This window comes from Octopus sinensis, unplaced genomic scaffold (genome assembly GCF_006345805.1).
Source record: "Octopus sinensis unplaced genomic scaffold, ASM634580v1 Contig15230, whole genome shotgun sequence".
Lineage (NCBI taxonomy): Eukaryota > Metazoa > Mollusca > Cephalopoda > Octopoda > Octopodidae > Octopus > Octopus sinensis.
Window position 1 is genome coordinate 35,854 of NW_021833618.1, and position 21,138 is coordinate 56,991.

Sequence of the window (21,138 nt, forward strand, 5' to 3'; positions counted from 1 at the left end):
AAAAAGAACAGAGTTGACGAAATTAGTGGAGGCGGACAACGATGATAGGTAACACGGAAGGGATAAATCACGGCAAGAGCGAATACCGATGCCCCCATAACGGATGGGCAAATTAGCACGCAGAATATCATCAAATTTGAATTTTATCACCAGTAAATATCATTAAAACTGCACAAGGGCTTTGGAAACCAGATTATCGAGGCGAAATAAGTATTCTTGTTCGGAGAAGCAGGGCGTAGAGCGCATGAGAAAAGTAAGTTTCGGAATAAAGAGATATTTCTTGAGTAGAAAAAGTTCCAGGTGTGATTCAAGTTTACAGTTTCGTGCGTGTTCTTCTATTGATGAGAGAAGTTAATATTGTTGTTAAAAATAGAGAGCCACAAGAAATAATAAATTCTAAAAAATGTCAAAAGAGGGCCATGGATTATGTGCTCGTGTGGATACCTTGTCTAGATCATGAACAGATTCATATCTCTTCTAAATTTTAAATAGTCGTTTTTTGTGGATACTGGCAATGTGCTTACATTGAAATTGATAAATTGATTGCACTAATAATTTCTAGTGTCAGCCTTCAAATTATTCATTAAAAATAGTCCAACAACAGATTTTTATAATGTCAATTTGGGATTGACAATCGAGAGAGTATTTCTCAGAGAGCCGAATCTTAACATATATTTGTAAGAGATCATGTATCTTTGACTGTGACTACTCCATGTAACAACAGATAAGAAGTAGAACAAGGAAATATTAGAACAAATAATTAGGTTAGTTAATAACTGATATTCTAATTTTTGATTGATCACGATCCTTTCTCAGGTCCACTCATTCCCCCCACTCCTTAGCACCACCTACATTGGGGTGTGATGGTAGCAGAGGTTGCAATCTATTATGAGTAAACTAATCCACCATCTGCAGGTTTCGATATTAGTACTCACGGGTAATATATATCTGGTCCTATATTCACACTTTTGTTAGTTAATAACAAGGTGGCGATCGAATAAGTACTGATCGGCGGTCTCGTAATCCTTATAGGTGAATATCCAAGTATTCATTATGGGTAGCGCCCCATTCGTGAATATACACATTTTCTGGCCATCAATAATACTATACACTCAGTAATTTAAAATACAGAAAGTTGAGGGGACGATTGTTCTTAAATTAAACGCGACTGGAAAATGGAATTTGATGGTATGTAACTTTAATGTTAGAATAAGATTTGTACAGAGATGATAATGCGACTAAACGTTCAAAGTCATCTACATTCACGTAACAAAGTTTAGTAAAGTGATCTAATGATTCAAAATATTTGAATGTACATAGTATTTAGGTGAATCAACCCGTCAAATGAGTTGTTTAGTATTCTCTTTAGCGAGTCTCCACCACAGAAACTAGTATTAATAAAATGTTGATTACAATTGCTTCAAGTTCGTTAAATTCGCGAATATTTCTCCATTTGGAAATACAACGTTGCTATAAATTCGAATTAATGTTCTATGTCCCGCAGCATTTGCTCCATTGAATTTACAGTTTTGCAAATCTCTGATTCAAATAAGCAATTTTTCAAAAACCGTTCTGTTAAGTCACAGTCACTTTGGACCACTAAGTCAACAAAAAGTAGGACAAGTAAAAGCATTCTAATTAAAGCTAATATTTTATTGCGAATAACTCATTGGTTAGACAACAAATAAATTAAAAACTTTATTAACTAAATCCAAAACCGAAAATAATAAGAAATTAAGTAATTATTGATCCTAGTTTTTGGAAATTTTTCTCATCTTGAGGGGACTCCATAACTCATTATTTCCACATTTACTTTCATGCTCAGAGTCATTAATAATTTGTCAATTTGTTTCATCTGGGGTTTTCGTATTATTAGTTTGTCATTGCAAACAACTGCCGTGATGACTTCTTTATTAGGCATATTAATTCCCATTCCTATGCTCCAGAACGATGCTTTCTATACCATTTCCCATACTAAATGGGATTAACACCAAACTAAGTGGGATTAGCAGAAAACTAAGTGGTATTAGCAGAAAACTAAATGGGATTAGCAGAAAACTAAATGGGATTAACGTCAAACTAAATGGGATTAACACCAAAAAAATTCTTTTTTTAAATTTTATGTTAATGTCGGCAATATTTCGACAAATTTGTTTGAGGCAAGCACGGATTAAACATGGTGGTCCAGTTATTATGGTTTTGGACAATGCACCAGCTCACAGTGGTATCGAAGAAGTTCGCTTCTAAAAAAAACATTGCATCTAAAAGAAACCAAATTTTATTCCAACAAGGAGAAGGCTTATCAATTAAAGAGTATCGAACACGGATACTTGAACAAATAATTGTGGATAGAATGAAAACCATTACGTCTAAAGATTGTGTAAGCTTTATTTCTGGAATACAGGGAAATATTGCCGACACACTAAATATGGTTAACATAAAATTTAAAAAAAAGAATTTTTTGGTGTTAATCCCATTTAGTTTGGTATTAATCCCATATTGTTTGGTATTAATCCCATATTGTTTGGTATTAATCCCATATTGTTTGGTATTAATCCCATTTAGTTTGGTATTAATCCCACTTAGTTTGACGTTAATCCCACTTAGTTTGATGTTAAGTATGGGAAATGGTATAGTGTCTTTTTCATTAAAAGTGCCAAAATGTATGTTCTCGTCGGGCCTTGAACAAATAATCTTTCGATATAGGAGATAGAACACTTTGTAATACTTTTAAACCTACTCCGTCTCTATTCACAAAAAGATAGAACACTATTTTTTTTCATGATTGTCGTTTAAATCATATATTTTTACTGGAATGCCACATTTATTAAAGCAGAGGGAGATTGTGTATTATTTACGTCCATCCAAGCAGTGCTAATCCACGGATGCATATAAGAAAAAATTTTAGGCAAGCGGTGTCGCAGTGGTTTCTGTTTCGGAAGCAGTCAAGATGATTAACAAAGGAATTGTAGAGAATTGAGCAAGAGGAGAAATGCCTGGTTTCAATTACCTACAAAACACTGATTGGATGCCACCTACGTCGCACCGACTGCTGAAATCGATTGACGAGATGTCTGATAAATGAAATGATTGAGAAGGAGAGGGAAGAAGTATGCAGTATTATGTTGGACTGCCCCACCAATCTCACTCACCCGAGATTAGGGTGTAATACTACAAGACAGTCGACGACCATCTATGCTACAATACGGAAATAGTCGACCCACCTAGAAAGTCTCTTATTTTACATGTGTAGGAGGTGATACAAATCTTAGAGGCCTATTCGTAAGCACATTAATTGTCTCTGTTCTCTCTGCAGCCCGACAACCTCAACCGACTAGGGCCTTTCTTCAACTGGCAGTTTTTCACTGCGAAGTGAAGGAGATGCCTCACAAGACAATAGAAATTGCGGAACAGCCCGTGGTGACTCCAGAGGAGTACTCCACAACAAACACTCCATTTTCATTGCCAAACTCATCCTGGACAACCTCTGAAGCATTTTGAGTTTCGACTGGATACTTCCATAAAATCCGTAAATAAATCATTTATAAATTGAACAAAAATTGGCTAACTCAATATTATTCATAAGATATCTGTAAATAAGAAAATTTGTGAGGTTATTCAATAATAATTCGGTGGAAAGCACATTGCACGAATACATCTTCCAGCCTATAACTTTCTTCAATAATTACTCATGCGTGTTTCCAACATTGTTATGTTTCCATCTTCAATAATTACTCATTTGTGTTTCCGATCAAACTTAACTATTTATTGTAGTATCTACCAGAACCTCCAACAAATCATTAGATACTGCATTTTTCACTAATCATCAGTCGTTCATTGACAGAAAATATATCAATATTGTCAATGGAGCTCAGAAAAGGAGCTCATATTTGTCGTAAACTAGAATTGACGTCGTATGCAATAAAGCGTGATCTAGACTGGCTATTTCCGTTTGGCGAGGGTTTCCTTACCGCGCAGTCTATCATCACTGAGTCATAGTCTGGCTATTTCAGAGTCCACGACTGAAAGTGTCAGTTGGAGGACTACAAAGAGGCACTGAGTCGCCTTCCTTTCTTTTTAGTGTGCAATAAAGTCGATTATCTGTCGCTGTCTCTGCCAAATTGGCATTGCTGACTAAATTAAGCTCTAAACTCTTTGCTTAATGTAGTGAAATACGTTTACACCAGTAAAAAATGGCTTGCGAAAAGCCACAAATAAAGGTCACTAACCTACCTTACATAGTGAGATAGTGGTCACCTAACCAAAGAAAACTGCGATCTGTTGCGCTTAACCAAGGGAATTAATTGACCCTACTTCTGTTGTACTCCATTGGGGGAACATATTGTCCACACACTCCCTCAAACACATCCATTCGTCATATTACTCAACATGACAACCCCAGGGGACCAAGTCTACTGAGTGTCGGCAAAGTCAAAGAGATGACCTGTAAAATAAACCATGGTCATTTAGTATGTTCCACAGAGTTTAATGTTCTCGGATGAATTTGTTGTATATGCCTGTCGACAATTGGGAATTATCAGGTGTTGACGTAGTAGTAAGAGGGTCACCAAGAGTTCCTTGAATAGAAAAAGCAACTATACACAGCTTCGCAAAACATTTGACAGCATTCGCATTTTCTAAGCGTTAATGTGAAGGGACGTGTGAACAGGACTGTCATGAACAAACTAAGTGACTGACAGGCACCCTTGATGTATCTAAAAGGAGTAGGTTGTTGAATGAGATTAGTAAAGAGAGAGTAAGTGGAGTATTAGAAGAGGGGAGTGAAGGACGTGTTTTTGTACTTAAATCGGTTCCTCATATCCCTGAGTGGAGCATGGGCGTAGTACTCGTCGATGGAAGGTCAATCCAGTGGTCGCCCTCGTTGTGGTATAGACTGGCTAATATTGTTCCACCCCTCGACGTCCTTCATGATATCGGCCCCCATGTTCTTCTTTAGTTGCCTGACATAGCTGGGATATTAATAAACGTGGCACTTATCTTTGAGTAGTGGCTCGATGGCCACCACACTGTCGTAGTTCAACAACTTGCGGTCTCTACGTGTGAAGAGGACTCGTACCTTTTCCCCACTCGGTAGTGCATGTAGACGTACCAACTCACTGTCGTGAATGTAGGCCGACAATATCAGTCATATATTGTACTACTCGCCCTGCTCGTCCCATTTATGTCCTGCACACATCACCACCTATATTAACAACTATACAGATGGGCCAACGAAGGAATAAGGAGAGGAGAAATGTGGGTAATGTAAACTACCGACATGCCTACTCGAATAGTCCCTACGTTGGTGGCCACAGAATAACAAGCAAACAAAAGAAAGAACAATCATACACAGTCATACGCCTTATTTGCCTTTTTTAACTGCTTCTTAACCCAATTGACAGTCTTCTTGCCGTTGGGGGTGCATGTGAGCCGGTCGTTGGTCAACAGTTGGTTGACGGAATCGATGGCGAAGAGGGAACGAGTTTGTGTGGAAAACATGCCCAACATGTCCCTAGGAGTGAGAAGGTGTGGACACCCCAATAGTCCGCACAAATTTTCGAGGGTGGAAATGTCGTAAATGGAAGAGTTGGCAGCGACGGAAGTGAGAAAGTCGAACAAGGGGAGATGTGGATTGAGAAGGGAAGAGTGTGATGCTGGTGGTTAAAGAACAAGGCACCCGCGAGTCCCTGGACAATGCCGGTGTATGCCTGAATGCATGCTTCGTGTGTCTGTGAGAGGAGAGCGAGGCCTTTTGTGTGGACTGGAATGAGGGAAGGGAGGACTTGGTCGAACGAGGCGGAGGCAGCGGATTGGAGTGTGTCGAGGACGAGGGTGGCGAATGGGGCAAAGTGGTGGCCGAGTAACAAGGCCAAGTCCCCGAAGCCGGCCAAAATGACAGCCTTGAGTTTGTCGGAGGTGTGTGAACTCTGTGGAATAGTGAGGAGAGTTACGAGGAGGATATTCCAGAGAGAGGACATGAGGGGGTGTAAGTAAAGGAGGATGTGTTCAGGGGAGTGGATGTCGGCGAGGAGTGCCAGACAGGCGAACAAGACCTGTGATGGGGAGAGTGGAGAACCTGTTGGTCGTTGTGGGTGTGAGGAGATTAAGCAAGAGGGGGAGGATGGTGTGAGTGTTAGTATCGTCGAGAAAGGGAGAGAGGGCGTAAAGGGCGTCCTCGTGGACATGGTGGTGGGCGGGGGAGGAGAGGAAGGTGGAGAGGATGTGGAAGGCAGTGTCTGCGTGTGTGAGTTGTGAGAGGGGGAGGAGGAGGACAATGGACTGTGGTGATGGGGAGGAGTACTCTGATGAGTGCACAGAGGAGTGACTGTACGTGGAATTGATTGTCGAATTGGAGTGTATGTTGTAGAAATTGGACGATGAGAGGGAAGTAATGTGAGAGGACAGGAGACATGTCGGGGAGTATGTTGTGTGTGATCAGACAGATCAGAGTCTCGAAGTACACCGAGTCGTAGTGTGTAGTGCAGAGGCGAAAGAGTGCGTCGAACAGATGGTGAAAGTGTGGGGAGAGTGAGTGAGGGGCAGTGGAAGCAAGAGTGGAGAGTGCCTACAAGTGAATAAGAATGGTAACGTAGCAGGCATTGGTGGCCACTCGTGGTTCGTGTGTGAGACACGTGCGGAGTGTGTGGGCAATGTGTGGAAGGGGAGGTGGGGGACGTGCTCGCACAACTCCCGAGTACCCAGACGACTGTGTCGCGGACTGCCACACTGGGGTCGGTAGTGGCGAGTGTGAGGAGGAGGGGGAGGACGCGGAGGGCGTGTGGGGCAATGTTGTGGCGGACGACACAGCCTGGAGTGACACACAAACACGACCGAATGCCATCACGGCGCCTCCCGCATATTCCAATGGGCATGTCCGATGAACTGTTCTGCAAAGTGGAGGACGTGGGGGAGGATGTGGTCGTGGCAGCATTCGCTGAGGAGTGTGAGACAGACGGAGGCTGCTTTGGGGGGATCCAGCAGCCGTCGGTGTCGTCATCCTCGTGTTGTTTGGGGAGGTGTGTGAGTATTGGGTATATAATGTGGGGCATGGCTGCCTGTGCGTACAACTTGGACGAGTGGGGGGAGGACAACTCCACCTCACAAATGCTCGACCAGAACTCGATTCCCTGGAGGACGTGTGACTCACTTTGGATGGCATTGAGCGTGATCTGTACATGTCATGTCCTCACTACCGGGAAGATCAAGTCGGCCATGTAGTCCTCCAAGTACTCGTAAAAGTGTGCGGTCATGACATCCAGGCACTTGAGGGACATGTCGGCCACGTCCACGTCCGACGAGTGGCACGACTGGCAGACCACCTTCATTATCACGTCCCGTTCATTCTATCGTAGACCAGAGGAGGGGGACCTTGGCCTGCAGGAGGGGGACTGTCGAGTGGAGAGCCCTCAGTGCGGCCAATTGGATATATCCACTAAATAGGACAAACACCACTCACACACTCGCCTCCATTCCACGCACAATCGCACTCACCAACAAGTCCTGTGTGTTGGCCATGTACGAACAGTCCTGCACTATTACCACACACACACCAGGTCATTCGCTATGAACCCCAGAGCCTCCAAACTGGCCTCCGTCACACGCCCCTCCATCACGTTGTTGCACAATAACACCACTCCCTCCCCCACTCTCCAAACGCCATCTCCACACACGCCACCGCAGAATACACCATCGCCACACTGCTCGGTCTCCACCTCTCCTTTTCCAGTCCACACACAATCTGCCTCATTACTCACTCCTCACATTCCATTTATCCTCTCACGCGCCCACTCTTCCTGCTCTCTCCATCGTTGCGCCAGCCACACACGCTTCTCACTGTTCACACTCCCAAATATTATATTCTTCAATTGGATGCACGCCTGTCTACATACTACCTCCTTGCTCTCCCCCTTTATTACTTCCGACAGCTCCAACATCACTTCCGTCTACACTTTACTCACACCACCCACTAAATTCCTTTCACACGCCTCCTCCAGCACTTCCAGGCACTTCTTCACTTCACACGGGTCTACAACTTTACACAACACTCTACTTCCCAACACTGATTGCTCCAACAACATTGACAGATCCATCACCACACTACACTCTATTTTATTCCCTCTTTTAATTCATCTAATTTAGCTAATTAATAATTACTCTTCAATTTTTGTTTTCCGAGTTCCCCATGACTCCACTCTGATCGTCCTCGCCATTATCCTCAATCTCCTCCTGCAGTCTCTGGGTCTCTTAAGGGACTTGCTGATCTTCATTATATTTCCGCCAGTCCCTATTTACGGAATTTGCAGAGTCCAGGATTTCAGTCCCTATGTTTGTACTCGACAAACATGCTCTCCAGAGTGGCCTTCCAGAATAACAATCTGCTCAACGGATCCAAAGTCAAAATAAACAACTGAGGAGACAGGGAATCTACTTGGAGTATTCCACGTTCTATGTTAACAATTCCCAGATGCTGCTTTCCTAATTTGAGGGAGACCTTCCAATTTGGAACTATTGACATTATAAACTTTGTTACCCATTCAGGAAGCCCGGAGTTTTTCAGAATCACTGCAAGGAATTCGTGATTGATTGATTCAAAGGCTTTTTTAACATTTACCCATGAAGAAAATAATTTATACTCATGTGACCTGTTCACACAACAGTTAATAAGTGCTTGCTCCTTTGCACCTTAACAATGCCTCTTAGTGCCAAGTTGACACTCAGAGATTAGACTGGATTCTTTTATAGGAAATTATTACATCTGAGTAATCTACTAATTCTTCTATTAGTTTTATCATCAGATCCGCCGAATATGTTGTTTGTGTCTGACATGCGCTGTGCATTGAGCTGACTCTTAGGCTCTCGACTATTCTTTCAGCCACTTACTCTAGCTCACATCTAGTTTTCTTCTGTATATACTTGATTTAAATATTGCCAGTTTGTGTCTAAAATGTACTCATCAGGGAGAATTATTAATACAACATCAAATATTATTGAGGTTATTAGACCTCGATTTGTACTTAGTTTTATCCTTTTTAAGTCTGATTAATTAAGAGGGCAATGTAATTATTGTTGCCTGCCAACGTGAATTAATCAGCTTACATTTTCAATAGCAGTTGTTTCAATGGCTATGACTAACATTACAAAATGTGTAAAAAATAGCTCAACTTCAAAGGTATGGTCAACCCTCAATTACTCGAAGATATTTAACAACCTAAGTCGAAAAATGACGACAACGAATATGTTGTTCAGTGTTTGTAAAACGAGTTGTCCGCAGAAAATAACCATGACTTAGACCAACTGAGGTCCTATTTGACCGATTCATGCAAAATATGTTGATTAAAAACGTAAGAATATAATCTGAACATTCAGCAATACCTTTTCACAAAAATTATCGCTGGTCTTTGGAGAAGTTGGATTCATTTACCATGTTTACTTTTCACAAAAATTATCAAAAATAGCAAATGGAATGCATCTCACCTGGACTAAAGAGATGAGTTGGATTCACTCACTATGCTTACTTTTGCAATGTACATTACTGAAATATAAAGGCTATCCTTTCTGCAAGCTTGGTCGGTGTGCTCAGCAAATATTATCATAACCCGCTGCACCTGTTGTTATTCAGTCAAAGAATTACTCTGTAAATATATTTTTCAGTGAACGAGGCTGTCGAATTGTGAGAGCAATGAAGTATCCTCCCGATTGAACTGATTGTTAAAGTGACGCGCTTCCTCTGACACTGAAAGCTGCTATGGAAAAAAGCGTAGGATGGACAGATCGAGAGTACGATTGAGAGGTATCAACCAACTCAACCAACAAATAATATATAAAATACTGTTGTGCTGAATACAGAGGGATCAATGCCATGAAACCAATTGGTGAAAATGTAAAAGAAAAAAAGAATAGAAGATAAGAAAGATTATTCTCTGACCTTGAAAGAAAATCCCACCCTCCAGTCAATCTGCAATCAAGGAAACTGGGACTTAAAAGACGAGCACTCTTTAACCAACACAAGAGACACGCCAAGCATGGAGACTTAATGGAATTCGCTCAGTGAAACGACATGACCCGGAAAATTAATGAAGCTACAATGACTGCAGGTTCCATCGGAAACGGACCTATTATTACTGGCAATACCTGTACTTGCTGAGTTTGGGCAACTTAGTACTAGCGATGTTATTATTTGGCGTATTATTCGTCAGCCCCATTAATAAGGTGCATGTTCTGTTTCCGCAGGTATAGTCTGGAGTGTCAAACCCATCTCTAAAATAAAATCAAAAATTGAGAATTGGCACAATAGACTTTCCAATTGTCGAATATTTAAATAAACCAAGATTCAAATATCAATGTGCATTAGTCTACCAACTTAAATGGTCTTAATTCCCCGACATACATTATTGAAAGACATCACGAAAACAGCACCAATGATGCTCATGAACCAGTCGAACTCTATTCTAGGCTGGCAGGGAACTCATACGGCGAGACAAAAGAAAATTACTCCCAAATGCATCAACATGGTAAAAAACCACTCAATTCTGCTGATTTCCTTCCCTACACAAACCAGTTGGACTCGACCGTAAGAATGGAAAAAGCCCAGATGAGATGACCATGTTTGAGTGGAGAAGTGGATTGTATAGAACACGACCTTCGCAAATCCTCGAGTTGAGGGGAACAGGCCCCCAATTAATATCGTAACTTATTATACAAATAAATAAAGTGTATTCAAGAAATAAGGAAATATAATCAGTGGGGGGGAATGACGGGGACAGCAATGACGAGACACCCCATTTCTCCAAACTGGAGGACAGAAGAGATGCCGTCCTTGAAGGATATGGAGTTGAGAACCTGCAAATGGAATGGGGGAGGCAACCGCGGACTGTCTGACAGTATTGACTGGCTGGAGTTCGTATGCGCGGACTCCCCCGACGTTCAAATAGACCTTTCCATTTCCGTGGAGGACGGCCTGCATGCCCGTGGAGAGTGCCCGAGTGGATTGCTACAATGAACGAGAAATATAACCAAAGTATTTCCTTGGAGGAGGGGACAGTACTGGGGAAACAACACCGTGAAGTGTTCTCTCATTAAGTCTAGCACAATGACAAGCACACATACCAGCTATAGGACACACACAACCCACACTCCTCGCCCCCGTCGACACTATCGGCATCACTCCTTTGCTGTGACCCACCACCTCCTTCACCACCTTCCGTCCTCCCATCACGCACTCCCTTCCACGACACTCCCTTCCACCTCCCCCACACTCCCCTCTCACTCCCCGCTTGGGTTTCAATACAGGTTCCTCCTTGCTCTTGACAGGTTTTCGAATGGGAGGACTCTCCTGCACACATTTCTTTGTTCTGTAGGGTGACAAACGAGGTCTCTTCCCCTCATTCTCCGATGCTTCTCTTTTTATTGGAACGAATTTGCGTTTATTGGAAACGGAAGACAAGGATCCGAGTCCAGTGAGTCTAATGGGATGTTCGGTTATAATACATACACCATTCGGGAACCCATTTCTGTAGAACGAGTCTCTCCTTGATCTGTAATCTGAAATAATTCACTAAACACACAACCTCCAACTCGCGCATCAAAACATGTGTTTTATTCAATACACTTTTGTTTACATGTCTTGATATAACTTATATTATTCAACATTTAACTAATTAATTAGGTCTCGGTCTTTGGTATGACTAGGTGAGTTGGTAATGTGACACACACTTGGTGGGACGGTAATAAAATACTCAGAAGAAGGTGATATAACAAGAATAAAGAAGTGATTATTCACTGCCGATTGGATTGCATTGCACGTCTGTATGTTCAATATAATGTGATTGTATTCCAAGCTGGCTGTGCAGTGGTGTTACTTATTTATGGAGTGTTCATCTCAAATAGAATAACAATTAGGGGGATTCTACAAGGAGATAGCATGTCGCCTCTGCTTTTTGTACTCTGCCTCGAATCATTGAGTAGCTTTCTCAATAAAAAACACGAAAATCTGTCAATAACTCAAAGGGACATGTGCTTAACATGAACCGCCTTGTGTTTTCGGCGAAATTAAGTTGTTTGCTCTGTCCTCAAAGCAAATTAACTCTACGGGAAAATGCGTGAGCGAATTCACGGGGCAAATAGGATTGGAACTAAATATCTTCAAGTTGGAAACCAATTCGCAATTTTTTGGCAATCTGGTGAAAGTGTTGAAGGATAACGAGGGGTATATATGCCTCGGGTACATAGAAAGCCCCAAATCGCTCATTCTTTTTGAAACTAAAAAATAGATGGAGTGCGGGTAGCAATGTTATGTAAAACTCGTTTAAATACTGTGAATTCATTCATAGCATTAAATGAGTATGCCATTTCATTGCTTGATGATTATGTGGGTACCATGGAGTTTAAGCCATATGGATTCAATGATTTGGATTGTGTTAGTTAGTCCTAGGCTTCCCTATCTTTATTTTACCTTCTTACCTTCGGATTATTTTACCTTCAGGCCGAAAGTAAAAAGCAAACGGTGTAGGCTGACTATTTTGTATTCTCTCACTAGTTTGATACAAATTATGCATAGTCACTGTAATATAGTCCGAATAATAATTGTCCGAATAATAATGATAAAATAGTTTGAAGTGTGACGTGTATGTCTGTTTTCACCAGTCCGCAAACAAATCCTGAGGGCCTTCCTACACAAAATACAAATAATAATAATCAATCAGAAGTTGGAAACGTGTCTTCAGGGATACATGGAACGCCTGAAACTTGCAATGATCCTTATATTGAACCTTCACGAACGCATTTGCTCCCCCTTAAATCATTGATAACTGAAACACATTCTAACGACAAATTGCAGTGGATATCTTCTGTTGTTGATTCGGCTAAACGGAGATTTGGAAGAATCCCTCGTGGTGGATGGAACCTCATTGTACATAATTTCAATACCCGTTTTCTTGTTCAGAAAAGCATCTCCGATGTTAAAAAATTATTGAAAGTGAAACCCCATAGTGAGACTTGTGGTAATCAAAATGATGTGGGTGTAACAGAAAACGGAAATTCACTGTCAAAAACAGAAATTTCTTTATATGGAAAATGTAAAGAAGAATTTAATTTCCAAATTAAGAGAGTTGTATCAATATCAAGGGATTCGAGAAAGCCTACCAAAAAGATTCCATATAAATTGGTTAAGAAAGATATTCTGGTTGCTTTGGATGCAGTGATTTCAAATTATGTATTGACTTGTCCTCCAAAGGATATAAACGAAATCACGGATATTATTTTTGCAGGACAATGTGCATACGAAAATTTGGTTCTTAAAAATAAAATAAGAACCTCTTGGAGGGAAAATATTGAGAAGAGAATTACTAAATTCAAAGAGAACCTCACTCTTATTGCTAATTTCTCCAGTCTGAAATCCAAAAGTGAAAAGGATACGGCCCTGGACTTTATGTGCTCCTTTGGATATAAGAAGTCGAGAAAGGGAGAAACCACCAGAATATGTACGTTAATTGAAGATAGAATAAAAATCATGGAAAAAAGGATTTCGATTTATGAGTCACGAAAATCATTTAGAAGAGACAATTTTTGTTTTGAACTCAACAGAAGGAGGTTTTACCGAAACCTGAATGGTGGAGAAGATAATAAATATACGTTGCCAGAAGGTGAATGTTTGTCATTTTGGGAGAAGATATGGAAAAAAGATGAAAATCATATTGTTACTGATGTTGTTGGAAAACGTATAACTGGCATAGAACAATCCCCAGTTGACATCAAACCAGACTTTATCAAAAGTATTATTAACTATGCGCCAAACTGGAAGACTTCTGGATGCGATGGAGTATACTGCTTTTTATTAAGAAGTTTGAATCTCTCCATAATTATTTATGTGATGAAATTTTGAAGATTATTAATGGAGATTACTGTCCTGGTCAGTGGTTTTACACTGGGGTTACATTTCTCATCCCAAAAAAAGCTTGTTGTGAATCACCTAATGACTTGCGTCCGATTACATGCATGCCTATACTATACAAACTTGTTACAAAATGTGTCAACACTAAACTTACAGACTACATTGAAGCTTTTGGTCTTGTTTCGGATAACCAACTGGGAGCTAGAAGACATTGCCAGGGTGCAAAAGAACAGGCTTTAATAAACCAGTGCATTAACAATCACTGTGGAAATAACTTATTTGCGACATGGATTGATATAAACAAAGCATTTGATTCTGTTAACTATGAATTTTTATCGCTGGTATTGGATTATTCTGGACTCCCTGAGTGGATTGTGAAGTTTATTAAAAGTTTGATAAGTAAATGGAAAGTGATTCTGAATCTCAATGTAAATAGAATTGGAACAGTGAAATTAGAAAGAGGAATTCTTCAAGGAGATTCACTATCTCCCCAACTTTTTACGCTGGTAATGGATCCGTTGAGCAGGATACTAAATCACAAGTTTCCTAAAATCTGTATTGACCATAATGACCCGTCTCAAATAACATACTCAACTAATCATCTGCTATTTATTGATGATTTGAAAATACTTGCTGAGAAAGAAAATACGATCTTGAGGATGATGGAAAGTATTGATGAATACTTCAGTGTTGTTGGTCTCAGGAGGAATTCTGAAAAATCTGCAACCAATCTGAATTATGTTAAAGAAACTAGAAGTTTTGACGGATATGATGGATATCGATATCTGGGAGTCCTGGAGGATAAAGGAAGCAATGTATTGAAGCATGAAGTTATGAAAAAAATTGCAGAAAATGTAAAGAAGAGAATTGAAAGCTTTGTGAGCACGAAGATAAATGCAGTGAATCTATTCAAGGCGATTAATGAATATTCTCTATCACTTTACAATTACTATATTGGACTAATTGACATTGAGCCACACGAGTTTCAAGCCATTGATACCGAAGTTCGAAGGATTCTATCTAATTTACATGTTCATCTGAAACCTGCAAATAAGGAAAGATTATATATAAGCAGATCTAACCTTGGAAGAGGACTTAATTCAATTGTCCATAAAAGTGAATGCATGTTATACCAATTTTTGACTGATCTTGAAAGAAAGTCTGCAATGTGTCTCAGAAAGGCTGGAATCTTGCGGGTCTTGAAAATAAATAAAACACATATGGCCACCATCGCAAGATTTCTTACCTTCAAATACAATATTGAAGATCCTTCAGAATTGAATATAAACATAATCAAGGAGAATCAACAAAAGAGTCTAATGAAGATTATTAAATCGAAGATGGTGCATTCCGTACTTTTCAAATGTTGTGAGGATCAGAATGTTGACATCAATATGTCTACGGAATGGCTAGTGAATGGAAACAACAGTCCGAGATCAGAAGCAATGTATTGTATTATTCAGGATCGAAATATATTTTTCAACGATAACGGAGGAATGTGCAATCATTGTAATCAAGCTAAAAAATCTGTTGATCACATGGCTACAAGATGTAGCAGAATGCTGAACAGTGATTATACCAGAAGACATAATGAAGTTATAAGATGCATCCATTTGCATCTCTGCCGCCAATATGGAATCAGGAAAACCAAAAGGTTAAAGTCACACACAGTCCAGTCAGTTAGCTCAAATCATAAAGTGGAGATAAGAGTGGACATCACCTTGCAGACAGATGTTCATGTAAAAAACAATATACCAGATATCTTTGTCCTTGATAAAAAGAAAAACGAAATCACTCTAATTGAAGTCGGAATTACTTCCCACGCCATGTTAAAGCAAGTGGAAGTAGAAAAACTGCATAAATATGATCTTCTTGCTGGAGAATTATCTCAAATCCACGGTGCGAAGGGAACGATAATCCCCATTGTCCTCACATGGGACGGGATAGTTTCTAAATTCTATAAGTCTTATATGGAAAGACTGAAGTTGGATGCTTCCACTAGATCGTATATACAATCGCTGACGATTAAGAAGACATTGGAGGCCATGCTTGTTGAACATAAACATGGAGTGGAAATTGAAAAACATGAGGAACAAGTTTCAAGGGCCACCAACCACCTCCTAAAATTGGCTAGAGAAACAACAGATCCATCAGATTTGCCGGAAGATGTGTCTCATGTGTCATATGAAGTGTTAGAAGAGGAGAATACGCAGATCCAGTGCAACGGTCCAAAAAGGAGGAGAATTATATAGATTAGTTAGTTATTAGTAACTAAAGACGTTAATTTATAATTAAATTAAATATTATATTAAAAAAACAGTTTAATAAATATATCAATTCAATGTCTAACCACTGAGTTATTGACAATAAAATATCAGCATTAATTAAAATGCTTCCACTTGTCCTATTTTTTATTCATTTAGTGATCCAAAACGACTGCGATTTGACAAGAAGGTTATTGAAGAATTGCTTATTTTAAAAGATATCTTAATTTATACAACTGTATTTTCAATGGAGAAAATGCTGCGGGAGATGGGATAGATATTACCATAAAGAGAAAAGTTACATTTCCTAATGGAGAAATATTCTCCCATCTAAAAAATTTGAAACAATTGTAATCAATATTTCATTGATATTAGTGAGTGTAAAGGAGACTCGCTGAAGAAAATACTAAACAACTCATTTGATGGGTTGGATAAATTAGACTATATGTATATTTAAATATTTCGAATTATTAGAATGCTGTATTACTGTGATAACCTTCGTTACGTGAATGTAAATAGTTTTGCACGTCTAGCCGCATTATCACATCTGTACAAATCTTATTCTAACATTAAAGTTTTATGCCGTCAAATACCATCTTTCAGTCGCCAAAAATCAGTCGTCGTGCCACGCTTTAGTATTTTAAATTACTGACTGTGTAGTTTGTATCACGACCAGAAAGTGTGCATGTTCACAAACGGGTCCCAACCCACACTGTATACTTTGTTATTCTCATATAAGAATTACGAAAGTGATGGATGAAGCATATATGATGTTAGCCGACAACAGTGTGGAACTAAAATTATATAAAAATCAAAAGATAACCCTCACTATGCAAGAAGCATTTGGTGTATTTGTATACTCACAATAGATTGTAACTTCTGTGACCACCCGATCCCCAATAATATGATCTGCACAAGTGAATGTAACTGAAAAAATATTCTAACGATATTCATTAACTAACCTAATTATTTATTCTGATATTTCTTGTTTCCGCTTTTCTTTATTGTTACGTGCACTAGTCAGAATTAAAGGCAAACTTGCAACGTGGATTGCAAGTTGCTATTAACTTCATTTAAGTGGTATTGCTTAAACACATTTTTGAAAAGGGTCACCTGTGACTCATCCGAGCACCGGTATCCTGCCAAAAGAGTACGGACACGAGGATAGATGAGTGTTGCCGTTGACTTGACCATTAGCCTTTCGACTATTCTCTTAGCTACTTTCCTGGCTACCATCTAATTTTGTTTTTAAACTTTCATTATACGAGTAATAACAATCAGGAAAAGCTTAATATCTATAAATAAGTGAGCCAACATGACTGTGACTTAACACAAATGTTTCAAGAATCACTTAAGGCTTTAGATACGGTGATTTCATTGGAGAATGTTGCGAGACATTCAAAATTAATCTTAATTCAACATGACGTTGCATTTCCCTTTGGAAAGACATTCTCCAAATTACAAACATTCTTTTTTATTTCTGTTCTTTTAATCATTACAAAATTGAAACATTTGTAATCAACATTTTATCTAATACCCGTTACTGTATCTGAAACTCAGTACAGAAAATACCAGAAAACTCATTTAATGTCGTGAATGTAAATGCCTTTGCACGTCTTATCAGTTTAAAGCTCTGCACAAATATTATTCTAAAATTACAGTTAGAGCCCGACCCACAATATATACTTAGACATTTTAATATAACGATTACGAAAAATTATTTAAAAATATATAAAATCCAATAAATAAAAATTAATTCAATTTGAAATACGTCCAATGTGGTCTTGTACAACATTAATTGCAAATTTTCTTATATTAACGCAAATCTTTGACTTTAGTGGGAATTCTTCTTTACATTTCTCACTAATCTCCAAAAAATACAAACTAAACATTTTAATACAACAAAACCTGCAATTCTCCACAGAAATACAAGCCACCCTTGCCTGGTCCTTCACACTCTCATAGGCCTCCTCTGAACTGTCCATGTCCTCCAACTGCCCGACCACGGTCTCCGCAAATTTAACAGCTTCCATAAGACTCTACTAAGTGACCTCAGTCCCTCACATCTACCGAGTACTTTCGCTTAAAATCAGTCCCTTCACTGCTCTCGTTTAACGTCCTGACACGTTTGCTGATAAACTGTCGACAAATGTCACAAATTCGGATTGAATTGACTTTATATTTGTCGTTGAAATCGACTTGAATTTGAGATTTTGAACAGTCAGGCCAATCCATATAAACTGTGGTGAAACATTCTGCGGAATTAAACTCTCAAATCTGCCTGCGTCGTCGTAGGATATAAAAAAACAGCATTTCGAACAGATTATGTAGCCACAAACTCTGCAATGGTGTCGTCGGTTTATTAAATTGTAGGTTTTTTTACAGCAATAACAATTTGAAGACATTTTGTCATCGATCCAAGGCACAGTGGATTTTTCAACCTCCAAAGCCTTGGTTTTTGACAGTCCTCGATTCCCCGTTGCCTCTCGGAGACCAGCAAGAAGTCGAGAAAGTCTCCAAATCAGTTTGGCGTTGGCTTCTTTGTTTTTTCCGTGTTTTTCACGGAGGTTTTTGAGTAAAGAAGTATCGTCCTTCATTAGGCCTATAATTCTGGTTGGTTTAGTGGAGACCTATTTTTTGGGGTTTTATTGTTTGTGGATTGGAGGATTGTTCTTCAAAGTCTATGGGTTAGTCAATGTGGGATAGACTGGTAATGGGGTCATTGTGGGTGTTTAGAAAGTGTGATGTTAATTCGTTCTCATTATTATACTTTTTATGACATGAAGGACAAAGAAATCCTTCTTTTGGTGGCATCCACAATGAAATAAATTATTTATTAATGTATTATTTTATATTAAATAATCTTTATTTAATAATATGCTGTCTTTTAGAAAAATATTAATCTTTCCATTGTACCTTACGATCAGTTAATAATACATTTTTCTTATTAATAACATGACCTCCATGTAAATATTTTGTAAAACATATTTAGCTAGAAGCTCCATTTCAGTTGATTTGAATAAAGCAATAACAGACTTTGGATCTTTAGATTTGACATAAAATTTGTGTATTAATCGTAAATCTAAAGTATTTTTCATTTAATACTGTGAATTACTCGATGTTTTTGAAATCTATATTTAGCTTGTATGAAAATTTTTTTTAGAAATTTATGTTTCAAAGCATTTTTTAAACGATATTGGATTTTTAATAACGTTTTCACGGTAAAAAATCCTTCGTACTTGACTATTATAAGCTTCTAAACATGATTCATCTGAGCAGATGAATTTCTTCAATTCCTCGTCAGATATGAATAAAATCTTATTTTGAAATTAACCGGCTAAATTTATGTTTTGAAGTCAAATAAATTTTATATTTTGCTATTCGGATGCAATTCAAATGAGTTCACTATCAGACCAATTGTTTAGGAGAGACGTCAATATTAATATTAGTTTGGCAATTTCAGAAAGAGACACGGCAGAAATTGATAATTCATTCTTCGAAGGTAATTGTAATGTGTTTTTTGATCTGAAGACAACTTCGGGTGACGCTCTGATCCAATTTTTTGCATTGTGGTTCTGTCTTTGGAGAATTTTTCGTCACAAATCTAACACTTGATTTTAGAATTTTCAGCATTTTAGATATCTTTTTGATTGTTTCTAACAAAAATAATGTCTAATTATCACCCTTTTTGTAAAAAAACAATCAGATTTATTAATATTTCTTTTATAGTGTCCTTAAATTTTATATTCAAACTAGCACGCTGTTTTTACATTCTTGTTTGATATCTGAGATGTCTTCTCGCTCAAATAAGAAGAGTCGTCATTATCAAAACGAATATTTAAAATATGGGTTTATTCAATGTACTGAAGATACAAAACAGCCTTATTGTCAAATTTGTTAATGTTCTTTCTCAAATGAAGCAATGAAGCCATCACGATTACAGGATCTTTTCAAACCAAAACATCCGGATAAAATGTCAAAGCCGATTGAATATTTTCAAACTTTAAAGTACAATTTTCAAAATAAGAAAACGATCAAATCGTTATTCACAAAGCCAGTACATGATGGTTATTTAAATTTATTTACACGTAGTTGTGGAAGCGCAGATCCATTCTTATAAAATTGCTGAAATTATTGTGAAAACTTCTAGTTCTCATACTATCCCAGAAAATGTAATAATTCCATTGGAAGTAATAATATCGGATGTAATGCATCAAGATGCTTCTAAAATATTAAAAGTCTATTTCTTAGCAATGATTCGGTTCGTCGAAGAATCGATGAAATGGATGATAAAGTAAAAGAAATTCTTATTGAAAGACTGAAACGAAGTAAGTTTTCTTTACAAATTGATGAAAGCGTCATTGTAGATAATAAAGCTGTTTTAATGGGATTTGTGAGGTTATTTTCGAATTTTTTTTATAAAATTTAGGTATTTCGATAATGAATGTGTATTAAATGAGAATTTATTGTTTGTCGAATTATTAGAAACCTGTACAACTGGAATGTCAATATATTCCGTAGTAAAAGTGTTTTGTGAAACAAATGAAATATTATTTGAAAATTTGATTTCCGGTGCGACTGATGCTGCGATGTCAATGGTTGGAAGATATAAGGGAATTGTTTCACTTCTTAAAAAAGATTATCCATGGGTCATTACCGTTCATTGTATTTTACATCGCCTTCAACTGGTATGAAGATTTTATGTTATGATTTACATCAATCTTTAAACATTGTAATCAAAACAATTAACAAAATAAAAACAAGAAGCAAATGTGATCGTCATTTTAGAAAGTTTTGTAGGGATGCTGATGAAGATTTTATTCGACTTTTATTACATACGGAAGTAAGATGGCTTTTAAAAGGAAATGCTTTAGAAAGATTTGTTAATCTTTACAATGCAATAGTCGCATTTTTGCAAACTGAAGAAAACTTGATTTAGACTGAAGAAATCATTTCACGAAAAAAATGATATATTCTATTTGAATT

At 38.2% G+C, this 21,138-nt stretch overlaps 2 protein-coding genes across 2 annotated transcripts; both read left to right on the forward strand.

Annotated features, from left to right (window-relative positions):
• The first annotated feature begins 12,625 nt into the window (after positions 1-12,625).
• Positions 12,626-13,879, forward strand: LOC115230301. The gene has a single exon (XM_029800504.1). It carries the CDS (start codon positions 12,626-12,628, stop codon positions 13,877-13,879), a length of 1,254 nt encoding a protein of 417 aa, XP_029656364.1.
• Positions 13,880-13,992: 113 nt separating this feature from the next.
• On the forward strand, positions 13,993-16,140 carry LOC115230302. The gene has a single exon (XM_029800506.1). It carries the CDS (start codon positions 13,993-13,995, stop codon positions 16,138-16,140), a length of 2,148 nt encoding a protein of 715 aa, XP_029656366.1.
• The last annotated feature ends 4,998 nt before the right edge of the window (positions 16,141-21,138 follow it).